The sequence below is a fragment of the Neodiprion pinetum genome, chromosome 3 (assembly GCF_021155775.2).
Source record: "Neodiprion pinetum isolate iyNeoPine1 chromosome 3, iyNeoPine1.2, whole genome shotgun sequence".
NCBI lineage: Eukaryota > Metazoa > Arthropoda > Insecta > Hymenoptera > Diprionidae > Neodiprion > Neodiprion pinetum.
In genome coordinates this window covers 18,724,968-18,743,211 of record NC_060234.1, presented here as the reverse complement: position 1 = coordinate 18,743,211, position 18,244 = coordinate 18,724,968, and the positions used below count along the sequence as shown (strand labels likewise).

The window sequence follows — 18,244 nt, the reverse complement described above, 5'->3', positions numbered from 1 at the left end:
CTTTCGTTACGCCGGACGGTCAATGGGAATTCTTGCGAATGCCTTTTGGGTTAGTCAACGCGCCAGCTGTATTCCAGAAGGCCATGAACAGAGTCCTTAAAGATAATGCCCTCGTGTACATAGATGATATATTGGTCGCTACAGAGACGCTAGACGAAGGGTTTGAGAAACTAGAAGTAGTCCTTAAGGCTCTTTAGGCTAACAATTTGACGATCAATCTATCTAAATGTAAATTCTTTCAAAATAAAATCGAGTATTTAGGACGTGAAATCTCGGGGGAAGGGATACGACCAGGCACTCATAAAATTGATGCCGTAACAAAATCTGGTTACCCTACTAATATAAAGCAAGTTAGGCAGTTCCTAGGTCTCGCGGGATATTTCCGCAAATTCATAAAGGATTTTGCGCGAAAGACGGCCCCATTAACGAACCTCTTGCGTAAAGATGTTTCTTGGTCGTGGGGAGCGAAGGAAAGCGAAGCAATTGACGAGATAAAAGCTATGCTAGTGAGCAGACCGATTTTAGCAATTTACGATCCCGAGCGTGAAATCGAGGTGCATACGGATGCGAGCGCGTTGGGCTTGGGTGCCATACCAACACAAACATAGGGAAGGAAAACGCGTGGTCGCATACTATAGTCGCAAGACGACTCCTACGGAACAAAAATATCATTCGTACGATTTAGAAACGCTGGCGGTATTCACGGCATTGAAAGCATTTCGGGTTTACCTATTAGGAATCAAATTCACCATAGTAACTGATTGCAGTGCCGTACGCGCTACAGCGAGTAAAAAGGACATACAATCGCGAGTCGCGCGTTGGTGTGGGTATTTGCAAGACTACAATTTCGATATTGTGTATCGCCGGGGTACCCAAGCAGCTCATGTCGATTATATAAGCAGGAATGCGATTGATTGTTGTGCTATCGATATTATGGAGAGCGAATGGATTAAGGTGGCCCAATCGCAGGACCCAGACATAGATTTAATTCGTAGGATCTTGGAGTCTGGCGAAAATCAACCAGAAACGAAGCAATACTATGACAAGTATGACCTCAAGGCAAGGGTCCTTTTTCCGAAAGACAGACACGGGTAACAAGTGGGTCGTACCGAAAATGTCTCGTTTTAACGTTGTGAGATTATACCACGACGAACAAGGGCACTTCGATCTTGAGAGGACGTTAGCAAAGCTAAAAGCAAATTACTGGTTCAAGGGATCACGTTCGATGCCACGCAGTAAGCCGCAATGGTGAGTTACTCCCATCCTGGGATGAGGGCCCGCATTCAGTAACCCTGAGATGCAATCCGTGGTCAAGATTGTTTCGTGCGACGGGTGCTGGCAAGGCTGGACCAGGGTCGAGTCCATTTCCCATGATCGAGAAGTGGTCAATCTCGAACAGGTGGGATTTCGGGCGCAGGCCGGGACCAAAGGTAGTCGGAGTCAGACGTTCATAGGGCTGAGGAGGCCGGTTGCCCGCTCAGCTTGGCAGTTGGCATCTGGCGAGGCTAGCAACCGTACACCCGACATCCTAACTCCCAATGTCCTCCGAACTAATCACTTTTGGCGATATCTAATTATCGGTTGGCACTCTTGCGAGGACCTGATCACTCCTCTGCGGGGTGTAGATTGATACGCAGTTGTCGTCTTTCCCACGTCTTTAACACTTGATGTGTAAATAAGAGAGGGTCTTGTTTTTTAGATCGTAGCGAATAATTCGTGCGAACGAGGGGATCGAGGGCGACCCAGGATGGTCAGTGAGGCCGAATGAAGTAAACATTTTTGAAGAGGACTGGCTCAGCCAGAAAACCATGCGGGATCGGTTATCGGATGTTTACGCTACGGAACAACTCGACTCGAGAGCCCTGAGGAATGCTCTCGGAGGAAGGCGGTCCTGGAGGCATTCGACTGTTAGCCAGGACACGAGACGGATCAAGCAAAAGAACTCTATATTCTCTACAAATTTAAATCTGTTAAAATAAAGTACCTTCTACAGGTGCGTGAAATTCACACACGTATTATATGAAATCTACTTGCTACAAAGAGATGCCGCCTTTGTCGGCACTGGCATGGGCAAAATTCAAAACTATAAACAGAGGCATCGTAGGCGCTGCTATCTCGCGGCTTTGTAACGTTTTACTGAGCAGTACCATTTAGTGACCTGTGGCAGTAGGTATTATAAGTGATCGGCTGAGAGCTCGACTAAATATTATGTCGACCTGTTACATTATTTATTGAATTAAATTATCGTGACTCCAACGCGAGGTCCCTGTAAGCCTCGTACTGTTTGTAAAGAAAATGTGAAAAATGCAGTATTGAAACATAAAAATGACATTCTGCTCGAAAATGCAAAGATCGCCTCGGCAAAAGGAAAATGTGTGGGTAAACCTATCAATTGAATTAGGTATAAAGCCTACCAGCCTACACTCATACGTCGTTAATGATCGATACGATTTAAGGAACGTTTTATTGGGTAAAAACTCAACGACTCCTTGCAAAATTCGACAATAAATACAACTGCATCTTCTGTCGACACAAATTCAATAGCGAACACAAGTTTAGATTGTCTCGATTGTTTTACATTTGCGATACCTGAGACAGAAATTCAGGATCTAATCACTGAAGTAGTACACAAAACTACTACAAAGAAGGGGAAAAAAATCAAACGCATTCGAACAGTACCGCGACCTAAAGTATGGGCGGAAAAGATATCGGCGCATTTATGGAATTCGTTACAACTCAAGCATGGATTTCAGTTTGCGAACCATCATTTGACCAAATCAGCTAAGCCAGGAAATATGAAAGGTAAAATATTATAAGTTTCAAATTATTGATTCAAAAAATTTCATCATAATTTTCGTTTTATATTTTCAATTGAAAAAGTTGTGTGACGAAAGCTTAAGTTTTCATTTTTTAATAATATCAACATTTTCACAGTGCTTTGAAGAAGTTTTCTGGAAGTTTTCAGCTTCTTAGCTCTCATTGTTTAAGAGCCTAATTTTTCTTCGAGCGCCTGTGCGCGCTGCTAAATGCTCAAACGGCTGAAACGTAACAAAGAAACATATGTTGCTACTGAACGCAACGAACGCAACAGTTTCTCTCGATGCTCGTGTTGACGAAAGGGGCCCACTTGAGACCAACGTCTCGCTTTCGGCGACGGTCACCCGAGCTGTTTATCTGAGGCGATAAGTGGCTAGGACAAAGGACTAGTGAGCCCCACGAATCGCTAAGGGATCGACGCTTCGACCAGCGAGGTGACGATCACTTCTCGATAGAGTTCCAAACGAACAACATCGTCATCTTGAGCTCATTATTACTTGTTGCTTACGACTCTACGTAATTTCGCACTGATTATCAAATATAACTTACTTACGCTGATAAATATTTCGGCTTTTCTTACATTTAATTGATTTAAATACAAAATGTTTCAAGTTATGTTTTCGCAAAAGGTCAAATTACCTACCTTATGTTTAACAAGTAGTTGTATAGATTCTGTTCAAAAAGTCCAAGCGTGTAAATAAATAAATAATTTAGTTTTGGATGAAGTACTACATTAACGCAGAACTGTTATCATATCGGCACTTGAGCAAAATATCATCCTGTTTCAAATCGCGAATAAAAACTATCCTATCTCAAAATGCCTTTGGAATCTATCTTATCTCGAATTTTGATTGCAAGGTATTTTATAACAAAATGCGTTTGCAAATCATCTGTTTGCTCCGAAATCAAGTTGGCAGCACTACGACGCTCTTTGCATGTAGATTAAAAAATTTGTATATGCACTGAAACTTCGATGATACAAACCTGCAATGAATAATTTGTTTCTTCTTTTGCGATTCTTTCGCTGAAATACATTTACGTCTTCTAATGTCGGAAGTATTCGACGATTCTAATGCATGGTGATTCAAAGCCTTTTTTCATCTCCTCAGATTTCGAATTATCGAATTCTTGTTGAGCTGTCATGCGCTAAAAACCATCAAGGAAATCGGGAGGTTCTTAAAAAAAAAAAAAAAATATTGGAGTATCTTGATTATAGAGTTGTATATACAGGGGGGTTAATTTTTCGCTATTGAAATTGATACAAATTTTGTATCCAAATTAATATGAGTATATGAATGTAGAGACCGCCGCGCCGTAGTGGTATCAACTTTCAATTTCGGAGAGAACAAATGTATTGTGGATATAGGATCCTTTTCAAACATGTAATAATATAGTTCTCACTTACAATTTGAGACAGGATGATACTGTGCTCAGGCATCGATATATTGCACAAATTTATCATATCAGTTTATTGAAAAAATATAGGTTCAACTATTGGAGCATTCAAAAATTTGATGAAAATAATAGATAGATGTTGCAATATGACAAATTCATATCGTACATTAGCCCTACAATACTGCAACGGGGTACAAACGCACCTCAACAAAATATCATAGTGTCAAACCCATTTTTGCATCTTTTTGTCCGCTACACTTTTCGTTCCAATCATTCTTTCACCAAGTTTCAGTTCAATGAAATTAACGTTTATATACACTAATCTCTTCCTTATTAAGAACACAAAAAAATTCATCTATAAGTTTCATTCCCGGGTGTAAAGATCATTTCACGCTTGAAACAAAGAACTGGTGATCGCTTGGACCACATGACAGCGTTTGAAAGTGAAACAAAAAAATGACAGGAGCGAACTAGGGTTAATTCAGTTTATCATTTGCAGATTTGTGACTCTTCAAGGGCCTTGCTAACTGCATGCATATCTGCATTCACAAATTTTTTGACAATCGAAGAATATTGCGATGCATTTAAAACTGACCCCATATTAATGCACAATAAAACGTTAATTTCCATAGACGTAGCTCATTATATAAAACTGTGGGCTGATTTTTTGAAAACTAAAAATCAACGGATCAAAGTTTTTTATTTAGCAAGTATCGGTCAATTAATTTTGAGTTCAAACGAAGAAGAAGCGAGAGACTTGATAACAATGCTCTTAACAGTAGCTTTGAGCAAAACAGATGGCAAATTAACTAAAGGGAACCAAGTGACATTATGTGAAAAACATAAAGAACGTTTGCGAGACATTATAACTGGTCAGTTGCATGAGTACGAAAATTTATGTAATGAGGTAGAAACCAGAAGCCAAAGCGGTGAATCCGAAGTTGATGAGGATTTGGACGATGAGGATATTAATAATGAGAAACAAAAAATGGATAGACCAAAGAACTCAAAGAAAAAGAATATGTACTCAAATGCATGGGAGCAATGGGCTACTGAAATTGAGTTAGGAGTAAAGACGAAAATAAAAAATGAAATTGGCGATCGTGATAACGCACATTTTGATTTAAGAATAGCTCAAAGATTGCTGAGAGAAATTAGGCATTTACCAATGTGGTCGAATCTTCATAATAAGAAATTTAATATTGACAATATACGCCCAAGCTCCAGTGCTGCTGTCGAATGTGAAATTAAGAAAAGCAAACACGGCGTATTGGCTAAAAAGGGAAAGTACTCGAGAGTAGATGGAACTATCCAAAAAAATTATCAAATATTATGATGGAAAATTGAGGATTCTATAGGCAAATGACGAGATCACATCGGATGAAATTGACAGAAGTGATACTCTTGAAGAAACCGATAAGCCTAGAATGCTTCGAATAAAAACCGAAAATGACTCTAACTCAATAATACACAATATGGAATTCGAGGGGTCTGGTTATGCGGATGGCGAAAAGCCATCACTACATATTGAAGAATCAGCGTCACATTATAGCGAAACGCCAGTGTGTATCTGACGGTAAAAGCATTCAAATGGAATATTTTATCTAATTGCCTTGAAGTAATTATTGATAATTATTTTCGAAATTTTTGTGATAATCTTGTGCTTATGACACGTTTGACATTATTCGTTTCATTGAGCTGAATATAACTACAGTAGACCGTCGATTATCCGAACGTCAGTTATCCGAAACGTCAATTATCCGAATGGTGATTTGGTTTATCCGAAACGTCAATTATCCGAAAGATTTGTGGGGGTAGTGATTAGGTTTGTTGGTAGGTATACGGAAAACCTGACCGAGGTTGACCGTTAGGTCCGCGTAGACGTGCATGTGCAGTTTGCATTTGGCGACCAGATGTTTTATGGCCGAGTCGTGCAACTGTTAGGACCGTATCGCGGGTTCTACCTGGTCGCGAGCTCAGACTTGCACGGCGTACCTCCCCTCCGCCCGCTTGACAGGAGCTCGCGCGCATTTAGTTTTCCAGTGTCAGTCTTTATGTACTTTTCTGCAGAGCTGTGAAAGAGCGAGCCCCGATATTGAATCTGATTGTATGTGATTCCTAACTCACGTTCATAATGAGTTCTACGTCTAGTCCTTTAACTTCTAAGCGTAAACGACACGTTCTTACCTTGGAACAAAAACGAGAGATTCTTTCTAAGCTAGATAAAGGAGAGACCGGTGCATCTCTAGCTCTCGCGTACAATGTGGGAAATGCAACAATCACGGACATTAAAAAGAATAAGGATAAAATTTTGTCATTTGTGTCAACGTCGGACGGTGAACATGGGGCCCAGAAACGAAAAGCTTTAAAATCCGCGCAGAATCCAGTTCTCGACAAGGCTTTATCCGAGTGGTTCACGCAGAGGCGAAGTTTAGGACAACCAATTTCCGGTCCAATCTTGTGTGAGAAAGCTCTTGACTTGAACAATAGAATCGGCGGATCGTCTGATTTTAAAGCCAGCTCTGGATTTCTGAAAAACTTCAAGACTCGCCATGGAATACGAGAACTTCAGGTTCAAGGGGAAACGTTATCGGCAGATTCGGAGGCTGCTGAGAAGTTTAAACAGAACTTCGCTACCATCGTAGAAGAGGAAGGATATTCTAGAGATGATGTGTACAATGCAGATGAGACTGGGTTAAATTGGAAGTCTTTGCCCACCAAATCTCTCGCATCTAGGCGTGAAACTGCAGCACCCGGATTCAAGGTGTCCAAAGAACGAATAACGGCTATGACATGTGCTAATGCAGCCGGCACTCATAGATTACCGTTATTACTTATCGGAAAGGCGAAGAAACCGCGGTGCTTCAAAAATGTGACTGGCTTGCCTGTGATCTATAAAGCCCAGAATAGTGCTTGGATGGACTCAAGATTGTTTTGCGATTGGTACACAAACGATTTTATGAAGAACGTTAAAGAATGGCGCAAGGCTCAACATAAAACTGGTAGAGTGTTGCTGCTCCTAGATAACGCGCCTTCTCATCCATCCGCTGAGGTATTGAACAGTCTCGATCCAGATACTTCGAAGTCAGATTCCTTCCACCGAACGTAACATCTCTTATCCAGCCTATGGATCAGGGTGTGATAGAGAAAATGAAGAGATTGTATAGAAAAGAAGTTCTTAGGAGACTGTTTATGGCAGAAGAAAACACCGAAGACAGTATTGTTCAATTCGCGAAAACCATAAATTTGAAACATTGTTGCTACATGATAGCTGATGCGTGGGCATCGCTAACAGAAAGAAATCTGAAGAACGCTTGGAACAAACTGTGGCCACCCTCAGAAGAAACGCAGGCCGAGATTCAAGAAGATATTTCTAATTGCGAGCAAGGTGGCATAAATGAATTCGTTGAAATCTTCCACGCCATCCCTGGATTCACGGAATGTGACAACGATGACGCCGAAAATTGGCTGAAAGATGACGCGAACGATCCCAGCTATCAAATTTTAACCGACGATCAAATCGTATCTTCAGTTCTCCACGACGAAGATAGTGATTCTGATGACAAACACAGCGACGAAAGTGTGGAAGCGTCAAAGCAGCCCTCTCACGGTGAGGCCTTCGGGGCTCTGGAAACGGCGATGGAGTGGTACGAAAAACAACCTGAATGTTGTCAAACGCAACTTCTTCTCCTGAAACGATTGCGGGATTTGGCTGCAAAGAAGCGAGCTTCCGTTGTAAAACAGAGGAAAATCATGAACTTTTTTCCAAAGAAGTAAACCAAGTATGTACATACACCTACCACTTATAAAATTAGTATAGACACTTGTTTTTCAATACATATATTTTGTACACTATATTCTATTACGTAACCGTTATAAATGTTAACAAAATGTACTATGTATATAATAAGAAGATAGTTCATCTGTTTTAAATACATACGTATGTTTATACATTGAACGAATCAGCGTTTTTTTCACACTGTTCGGTTATCCGAATTTTCGATTATCCGAATGGTTCCCGGTCCCAATTAGTTCGGATAATCGACGCTCTACTGTATAAGTATGCTTACTACTTGCTGGGTGCGTCTTTGTCGTCTCTGCGTACTCAGCTTGTACTAAAACTTTTCTACGACATTCAATTTGAATAGGCATTTTATTAAATTCAAATGTAACGTTGCAGTATAAAGGAGAATCAGCAGCAACTGGTCAAATATCTCCATTGAAAGAGCTGACTAACAATATGCAACAATGTGTAGCTTGCTTTCGAGGTGATCAACCTGAAGGAGCGCATTCCTGCAGGGTATGCAGAAAAAACGTACACGCCCTACCAGGATGCTCTATCGAATCGGGAGAAGAAGGTTATGGCCAGCGAAGAGTGGGTGTAAATTGCTACAGCTCAGAAGACATTAAATACAAAATGGCCTTAACGGAAATAGAAAATCACAAAGGCTTAGTCTTAAAGGATTTGAAAAGTAATAACGAAAGCGTTACAAGCAAAAACAGATATCTTGGCCAAAGTAAAGAAAAAATTTATGACATGCTGTTATACCATTCAAATAATAAAGAAAATTTACCAACATTAAAAAATGGCAATGCTTTGAAAATGAATTTTGTATCTATAAATGGTGCAAAATATTCATTTAAACATACGTGTGCAGTAGATAGCTTTTACCAAATTATTCTAGCAGCCAGTATAGATTATGCACATTTCCAACAATACGTATTAACTACAACCGGATGTAATCCGTTATTTGGAATCGTTTCTGACACATTAAAAAAAGGGATTACAGCGAATACGTATAGATTAAGAGGTCGTTTAATGCTCAACTTTAAGGGCATTGAAACCCAGGAGAAAATGTTCAAAATTGTGGAATGTGATTCGGCTATCAACGATCTCATCAATTATATTTTGCAAAATCAGTCAAGTATTGAACAAAAAATAAAATGCATAAACGGTTGCAATGAAATTATAAATAAAGAGTATTCTGCCGTACTCCAAATAAATCATTTGAAAAATAATAACAACTTTTTCAACATACTAAAAGGAAACATGACCAGAAAAAGACGTTGCGTAAATTGCCAAGGAAAAGTAGACATTGGAATGACTACTGGTGAGCCAGCTGCTATTCACTCGGTTATCCATAATCGTCTCTCTGGGCACTACCACTTTTCAGCACCCATCTATTTTGCTAGGTGTGCAGGGTCACCGGCAACCCGATACATATGTATAGTGCCCAGAGAGGTAAAAGACCTGACTTTATATTCTTAAATAATATTAATGTGTTTCAGGTAAAATGATATGCATCGAGATTTATGGGTTCATCGAAAAGGGGCTGCATATCGAGTTGAGTATGATACCAAAGATATTTAAAGATGGTATCGATGAGTTTGAACTGATTGGTCTGATTGATTACTACGGCTCAGAGATACAAAAAAAGATGAAATAGGCCACTACACCGGAATATCGTTCAGAGGAACGTGGATACAGTATGACAACTGTCAATTAAAGCCAAAGGTGTTGAAAGACACATACAAAACGAAGCCGAAAATTGTCTGCTATATTAAAGACAATATAAATTAATTGGAAAAAACCATGGGGGTCCAGTTCATCGAGTGTTCGAAATGAGCACTTTACCCTGAAAAACGTGTGGCACAAACAATCATCCCATACAAATTAAAATACCTATTGTACCAAGTAGTTAAGAAATAAATGGCAGTAATATTTCGATTGAAAATTTTCGAGTCTCCGTCACGGAGATATGGTCTTATTGTTTGCGATCACGTGCTTTTCCAAGCGTCGTTCACGTATCACGGTAGCTATACGTATATATATATATATATATATATATATATATATGCGGTTGCTCGATTTTAAAACCTGGTAGAAGCTGAATTTTCAAAAATGGTCTTTTTCGATTCTTCGCACTTTTGGAGTTCTACAAAGACACGGATCCTTCCCTTTTCTCAGAATTTCTTTATCTGCGGTTACCGTGTCTGCAAATCCTGCGGACATATGTTTCTGTGATTCAGAAGAAACGTCTTGTCTATAATATCCGACATTAAACTCGTATTATTCGTTTCCAAGGTATGGGACTTGTATTGCAAAGTCAGAAACCAATTTGATTGAAAAAGACCGGAATGAATAATTTTTTATGGATTTCTATTTACCATTTTATTTATACACCCTTGATTCATTTATTCGTTATTTTAATCTTAAGAGTGAATGGATGAATGAAAATGAGTTTTTTTTTAACAATTTATTTTTACATCCCTAATTTATTTATTCATTTGGTACGAGAACGAATATGTCTTAAAGTTGAACGTACTCATGATTTGTATTGAGACTGACGATTTGCTATTGAGAATACAAAAGTCAATAGTTCATCCAACGTAGCTGTAAATTGTGATAATAAAAAAACAAATCGTCACAATATACATATTATATTCTCTTCAACTTTTGGAGTCACGCTCGGCTTACGGCAAAGAAAAGCAAAATATGAGCTCAATTATTATCTGTCTGGGGGTGCGCTAACTTTTGATTCTTTTTTTTTTTTTATAAACAAGCGCGACAAAAAAGAAAGTTTAACGACTGATTTGCGACTTATTTACGGCAAATTATCAACCAAATCAGAATTACGTATGATGCTCGCTGTGCGTTATTTTGGTAGATGGCGCGCTAAATTCTTGAAAAATCAGCACGGCATCCGCTTTTTTTTTTTTAAAATGAGTGCGACAAAAAAAAAGTTTAACCACTAATTCGCGGCTTATTTACGGCAAATTATCAACCAAATCAGAACTACGCATGATGCTCGGTGCGCGTTTTTTTGGTAGATGGCGCGCTAAATTTTTGAAAAGTTAGCACGCCATCCGCTTTTTTTTTTAAAATTGAGTGCGACAAAAAATTAAATTGCGCGACGAATTAACGGATAATTAACGGCTAATTATGTAATAGTCCGAATTCACATTTTCGACAATTGGCGAGCCACCCTAATAGAAATTTGATCGGGTCTTCCGTGCTACAGACTAGCACCTGATCAGGAAAGCCAAGTCTGGAATTCCTAGCCAGAGCCATGTCAGGCGCAACCGTGGTCAGCCGGTTCTGGATTTACTGATCCTGGGCCTGAGCAGGCGGGTCATTTTGAAGACAAGGACCCAACCAGTTGGGCTGAATTTAGTGCGCATGCGTGCTAAATATATATATGTTCCGATATTCGCCGTAATCGTTATGTCATTCTTAACCTATATCGCAGTTAAACAGTGAATCCTGTCAAGAACAATCAACTGCATGGGCGAACTCATTTTTTATTTTATTCATAACGCATGTTTCACTAATTGTAAATCAAAGTGCAATGGAACCTTGTAAACGTGCGGCCAACGAATCTGCGCGGCGCAGAATGAAAAAATCTCGAGCCATCCGACGGGCGATTAGCGAATTTGCATCAAATTCAGGTAGATTCGATTTTCATAATACCTAATTAAGGACTATAGTTACACAAGGAATAATAATCTTTTGTGTTCTTTCTGGATGATATTTTACAAATTTGCAGTGTATATCTGATACCACTTGTCCAGTTTTGCCCAGTTAATTGAATCGTCTTTCTTCTTCTGGACATTCTTTATCAATTACTGCAATTTAAAAATGATGATATTATTCAAAAATTTCCAGTCCAAACAAATATATCTAAAATTATAGTATCTCATCTTTGGATAGTCAATTTAGGCCTCGGATCAATCCCAGCGAAGATAGATTATTTTACTTCGATTACTTTCCATAAGATATAGGAATCAATATGCATTGATCAAGAATTTTTGTATCCCTTCAGGTATATGTTTCATGAATCCGTTCCTATCCATTATAATTTATTAAATTTGAAAATTGACTTTTCACTTCTTTTACCAAACTTGATGTAAATATGTTGGTATTTCAGTTGTTGTTTTTATTTCATTAAACGTTTTTACAGTTATCGCATGAAATAGATTGTCGGGGACAAAAACAAAACTTTAATCAGTCATATTTTATATAGAGAAATCTTTGTAGTCACCCATCGAAGCAATAATTAATAGATTTCTTGATAGTGACTACTCCCAGTGAACACATGACCTAGGTTTGACATCACTGGTAAGTCATAGCTAAGTAATCAAAATTTTACGTAATGTTGACATACCAGTGACATTCTTTGTGACTAAAATATGATTACGAATAAATGACATCATTCTGACATCATAATGAGATCAATGTGTTCACTGGGCTATATGTATACAGATTTAGAAATATTAATTTGTATACATATTTTCAAATTGTCAATCACACCCCTTTTTAAAAACTCCTGCAGTATTTTAAAACAAAAGATAAGAAAAAAAAAAGAAAAAAAATGTGGTGGCATACCTGCTGTTGGGACAATAGTAAAGAAATTATAGTAGTCTTACTTAAGGGAAGATCCTAGTGAAAAATTCGATTTTTGTAGTATAAAGTTGTAGTATAAAAGGTCAGATCTTCACACCCATGCCCAAGTTTATAAATTTTAAAGTTTGTAGTATTAAGTGGCTAGATTTTGATTTTCAACCTCCTGCGATGAAAATTCAGAAAACTGAGACCTCTTTGCAAGACTTCAAAGGGGTTCTGTGAAAAACTTGTTGCATTTCAATCATGACGCAGTCAAAATTATTAGATATCGACATACTTCCTTCGACGTGGATCACGTTTGACGTTGACAGTGGCCAATGTGTTGGCAAATTTATGCCGCCACCTTACAATGACGATCAAGGAGTAGCTGCAATGCACGACCTTGTGAAAAACTGTGCACCACCACAAAAAACTTGGCCCACACATCCGTTGGAGCTAAGAAGCCAAGCGAGTAAGTCAATCTCCGTATTACATTCGATTTACATAATATGTCGATTGTTGACGGGTCCTAAGAAAACAGATGTATTTCGGCGAGGCATATGAAACGGACATATTTTGTCGGGCAGTCTAGAACAGACGTATCTCAATAGACTCTACAAGATATGTATCAAGCTTTGTTTAACTTGCTGTAGCGTATTTTGAAATTTTATGTTCTTGTCAGTTCTATATGGCCGCACTCGCTGAAATGGGTCCGTTTCTTCAGGACCCGTCGATATTATGAATCGGAATATTTGACCCAATTGCCATGAGACTTTCATGATATCGTTAATTTTCCAGAGACGTACAATAATGCATTGGAAAAGTTATAAGTATTGAGAAAAGAAAAATATGCCTGCACCAGTGATTCAGATAAAAGACCTGAGGAAACTGCAAAGGAACTAGAGCGATCATATCGCCCTAAAAACATCAAAATAGATGTAGTAAAGACTCAAGCTTTATTCGATGTGCCTGAGCTCAGTGACGAGGTCATTGAATCTGATTGTTCTTCTGTCATGTGTAAGTACTTCATTTATGAAGTCATGATTCATTTGGGCAGCAACTCAAGCATATGAAGCTGAAGCTTAGCTTAAATTGCTGCCCTAATTTCATACTGTAAGCTTGTTCTACGATTCGCTTACGAGACTATTACATATTCTGAATCATGGTCGCATAGCGTACAATCTGTCAGCCCTCAGCTTCTCATGTGGTGGAGTATCGTTGATAGCTATTAACTAATATATAAGTGCTAAGTATAGTTCCTAGTCATAATTAACAAGGTGGACCTCCGTTGTGTTCCATTTGGAATAATCTTAATTGACCATTGGATTGAAAACCATGTAGAATAATTATAGGTAGAATAATTATAGAAGGTCAATGATGGTCAAAATTCAAGCAAGTTGCCCATGACATGAACCAATTACTGGAAACTAGATAGGTGATGGCTATTCACAACATCTCCGCAACTAAGGAACTAGTCAGACGTCATTAATCATTCTTTAGCTAAATGGAATTATATCCCACAGCTGCAGTTGCAGGCAATGGTTCAGACAGAAGTACCAAGAAAAGTTCTATACGGCAGTCAAGAAACAGACTTTGGGAGAAAAAGGCACGTTCTCCAAGTGTCTCACAAGACTCTTCCGATTGCAACGATTGCAACGATTGCAATGCACGTGCCTCATCACAAGCCATCAATGCTTTGCCCAAAAGTGTGAAGCCAAAACCAGGTTCTAAGAAAGACTTCCCAATAAACAAGAGATATGAAGGGTAAAAATAAGCGGCATTCCCTAAGTCCTTGCTCTCACTCCCCCGACTCTAACAATGGCAATGTGCGTGCTTTATCACAAGCAATCGATACTTCGCCCAAAAGTCACTACCCAAAATCGGCACCAAAGAAAGACTTTCCGCGAAAAAAATTAGATATGACAGGTAATTCGTTTATTGTTGAAATTTTGATAAGACAATCAAAATAACTCGCTATATATCTTTCTAGGTACGCCGAATAAATTGAAGTTTATTTAATCCAAGACCTCCTCAACTGATGCTTCTTCCATCAGTAAACATCAAAGTTCACATAGAGCTAAAAATGTGGTACCAAAAAAATCACACTCGACAAGTGGTAAAAGTCATTTTCAATCATCAATTAATCAGAATTAGATAGTGTAATATTATAAGTCAGAGAATTTATAACCTTTTCAGTAGCCGAAAACTATCACAAGTCAGCTGTGTTGCAAGGGATCGATGATGATACTGGCCCAGAAGGTTCTAGTTCGTATTCGCCAACTCGTTCACAGAATTCAAAAAACCTACCAACACATCTGATAAGTGGACCACAATTGGCAAAAGGTCTCAGACACCACGTACTCATTATTACGGCTTAATCTCCCAAATTTGTGACTTGGATTTTATTCATGGTAGTATAATTTGCAATCCTATTTATTTTTAGATGAGAATATTGTAAGAATGTTCAAGTCTCTCAGCGTTGACGTACAGGATTTGGTAAAAGAAGTGCGATCCTTGCGCAATATCATTGAAGTCACCAATGGCGCTCAAAATATTCAATTACCAGAAGAGATTGAAGACATGGAAATACCTATATCAAACATGGCAAAATTCGTAATTTTTTACGAAAAATTAAATAAAGAGAATTCTGGATTCCGTAACAGAGTGGTAAGTTTTAGTGATCGATAGTGGTTAATAAACTTATTATTGTACTTAGACTGAAACTGTTACATTTCATTTCGATACATTTTCCAGGCACGCTATTTACACCTACATATCGACCGGGATGGGGTATTGTCAAAAAGCGTCAAGTCGATGCTTAAACACTACCTATCAAGAACACTACTATTGTTGTTCACTGCAGTAAAAAAGACAGAAGGCAAGGAAGTCTTCAGTGAGACGAACTTCTGTAAAATCATAATGGGTAATGATGTTGATGTTGTATTTGATAAGTATGTATCTTAAAAGGCTTTAAAGGATTTATTTGCGAAAGCTCGACTAGTTCAGTGGTTCACCTCTTGTAGTGTAGTCTGATAACAGTTATAATTTTCGAGCAGTCAAGTCTCATACATACGTTGCTAGATAAGGTGAAAGTAGAACCTGTTGACTTCGATTAAGTATTTGAAGATGAGGGTTTGTCCAATTATGCAAAAAATAACATCTAGCAGAATATAAGATACATTTTTGGTACTTCAATCACTACTCTCGAGTGAACAATTCTTTGCTTATAAATCTAATAATTAGTAAAATTCTGCTTATTTTTGAGGCATATTTACAATTAACAGTGAAGACGAATATTAGTTTCACTTCCATAATTATTGCTTTTCCAGGAGTACTAAACGCACAGCACGCTAAAAACGGGAAATCACCAATAAAAAAAAGTGTATTTTACAAACAGCTTGGAAATGTAATCAGCAACGCAATCGATTGGGATGGAAATCGTAAAAAAAGAAAAGAACGCCGAGAGACTAACCTGAGAAAAAAATAATGCTATACCAGAAAATGAAAATTCCCTGCCGGAAAGGGACAATGCTAGCCCGAGGACTGACGATACCTTTGAGAATTCAGAGCTGCTTGTTTGAAAACTGATGTTAATAAAACAACAGTCTGGTCTCAAGTACTTGCAAGAAAATCAAACCAAAGTAATAATGTTCAAACTTAAAAATATTCGTTGTTTAGAACATATCGGAATACTAATTATTGCTAAAATAATACTGAAACTATATGTGATTCTAAAAAAACTATTAAAGTATGTATTAATTATTGCTAAGGCAATAGTAGAGCTGTATTCGGTATCAAATGATAACCAAAGACTACAAATAATATTAAGATGCTACTTAATTGTTCGAAACAAGTGATATATTTATCATTAAGACAAACTATATTTACATATGTAAGGAAGAGCGAGGCAAACGGGGCAGCGGGGTATAGGGGACACGGCGTCCAATAAAAAAATCCGGAAATTTTAGATTTTTTTTAGATTGACAATCTTAAAAAAAAAAAAATCATTTCGTAAATTTTCAAAAAAAAAAAAATCATTACAAACATATATTTTTAATTTCTGACATCATCGATAAAAAATTTACGATTTTTTAAAAAAATATTTTCAACGAGATTTTCAATTATAGAGAAACCTAGAATTTTCGGAAATTTTTTTTTATCGGCTGAGGTGCCCCCCCTTACCCCGCTCTCCCCTACATATCAATATTCATATTACAATAATGTCAATAAATATAAAGTAAATAATAAATATTTGATATTGAATTTTGTTTCTACATTATTTTCATTACCCATCTAAATACTGGATTTAGCCGTGTAATGTGATCAGTAGGGGCTGACGGCGTGCTGGATAGGTATATTTAGGAAACACTGATAAGCGCCTCATCAGCTGGGTTGGTTAGGCGCTAGCCTGGCCAAGTGTAACATCCCTAGTCAGGCGCAGGGCAGTTTGCCACCTCAGAAAATAGTCAGAAACGAGTTGAACTAGTCAGCGCCTGACCAGCGCCCACTCATAATTTCTACTAGGGCAAGTTCATGTACGTATGCAGAACTCCCGAATACGACAGCTCACGAAGTTTGTTATTCGCATCCGTACGTTTGCACGTGTGCATATAGGTCCGGCGGCAACGTGACATTGCCGCGCATAGTTTTGTCTTGAATTAAACTAAAAGCGCCTCATTGACGAAGTACAAAATTTGTAACTAGTTACTAATAAAACGCTTTTTTGGCGCAATAGCAATTATAATACGCTTATTTTATTATTAAAAATAACGCTTTCTATAATCCAAAGTTCGCGAAACATCTCAAAAATTTACTGCCATACTTTCCTCTGTTCTCTGAATGTATGCGAAAAGCCTGTCAAAGTGGATCTAGAAATGCTACGTCGGCTGCTATCGAATCAGAGTTTAACGACTTGAAAAATCGTACGCTGATCAACGAACAACAACCCTTACGTGCGAACAGATTCGTTGCAACCCATATTTTATCGTTTCCAGGAAAAATCAAGTTGGCTTTAGCAGGACAATCGGAAAATGATGCACTTCTCGAACTGGAACGACGGACAGAAACCAATAATATCGATTTAAATAATGAGAAACGAAGAAGTTTTTTGAATAAGTTCAGGCATGAAGAAAATGAAGAAGTATATGAAAAGAATGATAGAAAGTTGAACAAAAAAAATGACAGTCCTGAAAACTCAATTACGATTGGCGAAAACACAAGTAGTCCCAGATATTCCACCGAGATTTGTACGCAACCGTCGATAGATGTCAAACTTAACTAAGAGTTAGGTATTCAACCCATCGATTCGTCATGGACAGCTCCTGAGCAGTCGGCTATCCTTCGCGTTCAAACTTTACTAGATCATATTGAGAATTGCTCGCAAGTAATCAGTGACGATCACTGCCACTGCTACCTAATGGTAATTGTTGTAAGAATGTGAAGGATAGATCAACTATATTAGTCGTGGAAAACACATGTGGATTTGATAGCGTTTGTCAAATATTAGCGATGGCTGTTTGTAATAATCCACGTTACAAAGCAACCATTGTTAATAGCGATGCAGGTATATACAAGTGTATCGAACTATTGGTACAAAAAGGTCTAGTGTCACAGGTTTTCAAAGAACGTGCCAATGCGCTACTAGCTTTA

At 38.1% G+C, this 18,244-nt stretch overlaps 1 protein-coding gene across 1 annotated transcript; it reads left to right on the top strand.

The window, feature by feature from the left end:
- Positions 1-6,346: 6,346 nt before the first annotated feature.
- Positions 6,347-9,659, top strand: LOC124214389 (jerky protein homolog-like). Its single transcript, XM_046616660.1, has 4 exons — positions 6,347-7,264; positions 7,336-7,947; positions 8,393-8,729; positions 9,502-9,659. The coding sequence occupies exons 1-4, from the start codon at positions 6,347-6,349 to the stop codon at positions 9,657-9,659; spliced, it is 2,025 nt and encodes a 674-aa protein (XP_046472616.1).
- The last annotated feature ends 8,585 nt before the right edge of the window (positions 9,660-18,244 follow it).

Coding starts and splice junctions, on each gene's coding strand:
- LOC124214389 (XM_046616660.1), top strand. CDS start 6,347: ATGAGTTCTACGTCTAGTCCTTTAACTTCTAAGCGTAAACGACACGTT. Junction 7,265..7,335: donor CTTCTCATCCATCCGCTGAG/GTATTGAACAGT, acceptor TCTCTTATCCAG/CCTATGGATCAGGGTGTGAT. Junction 7,948..8,392: donor CAAAGAAGCGAGCTTCCGTT/GTAAAACAGAGG, acceptor GTAACGTTGCAG/TATAAAGGAGAATCAGCAGC.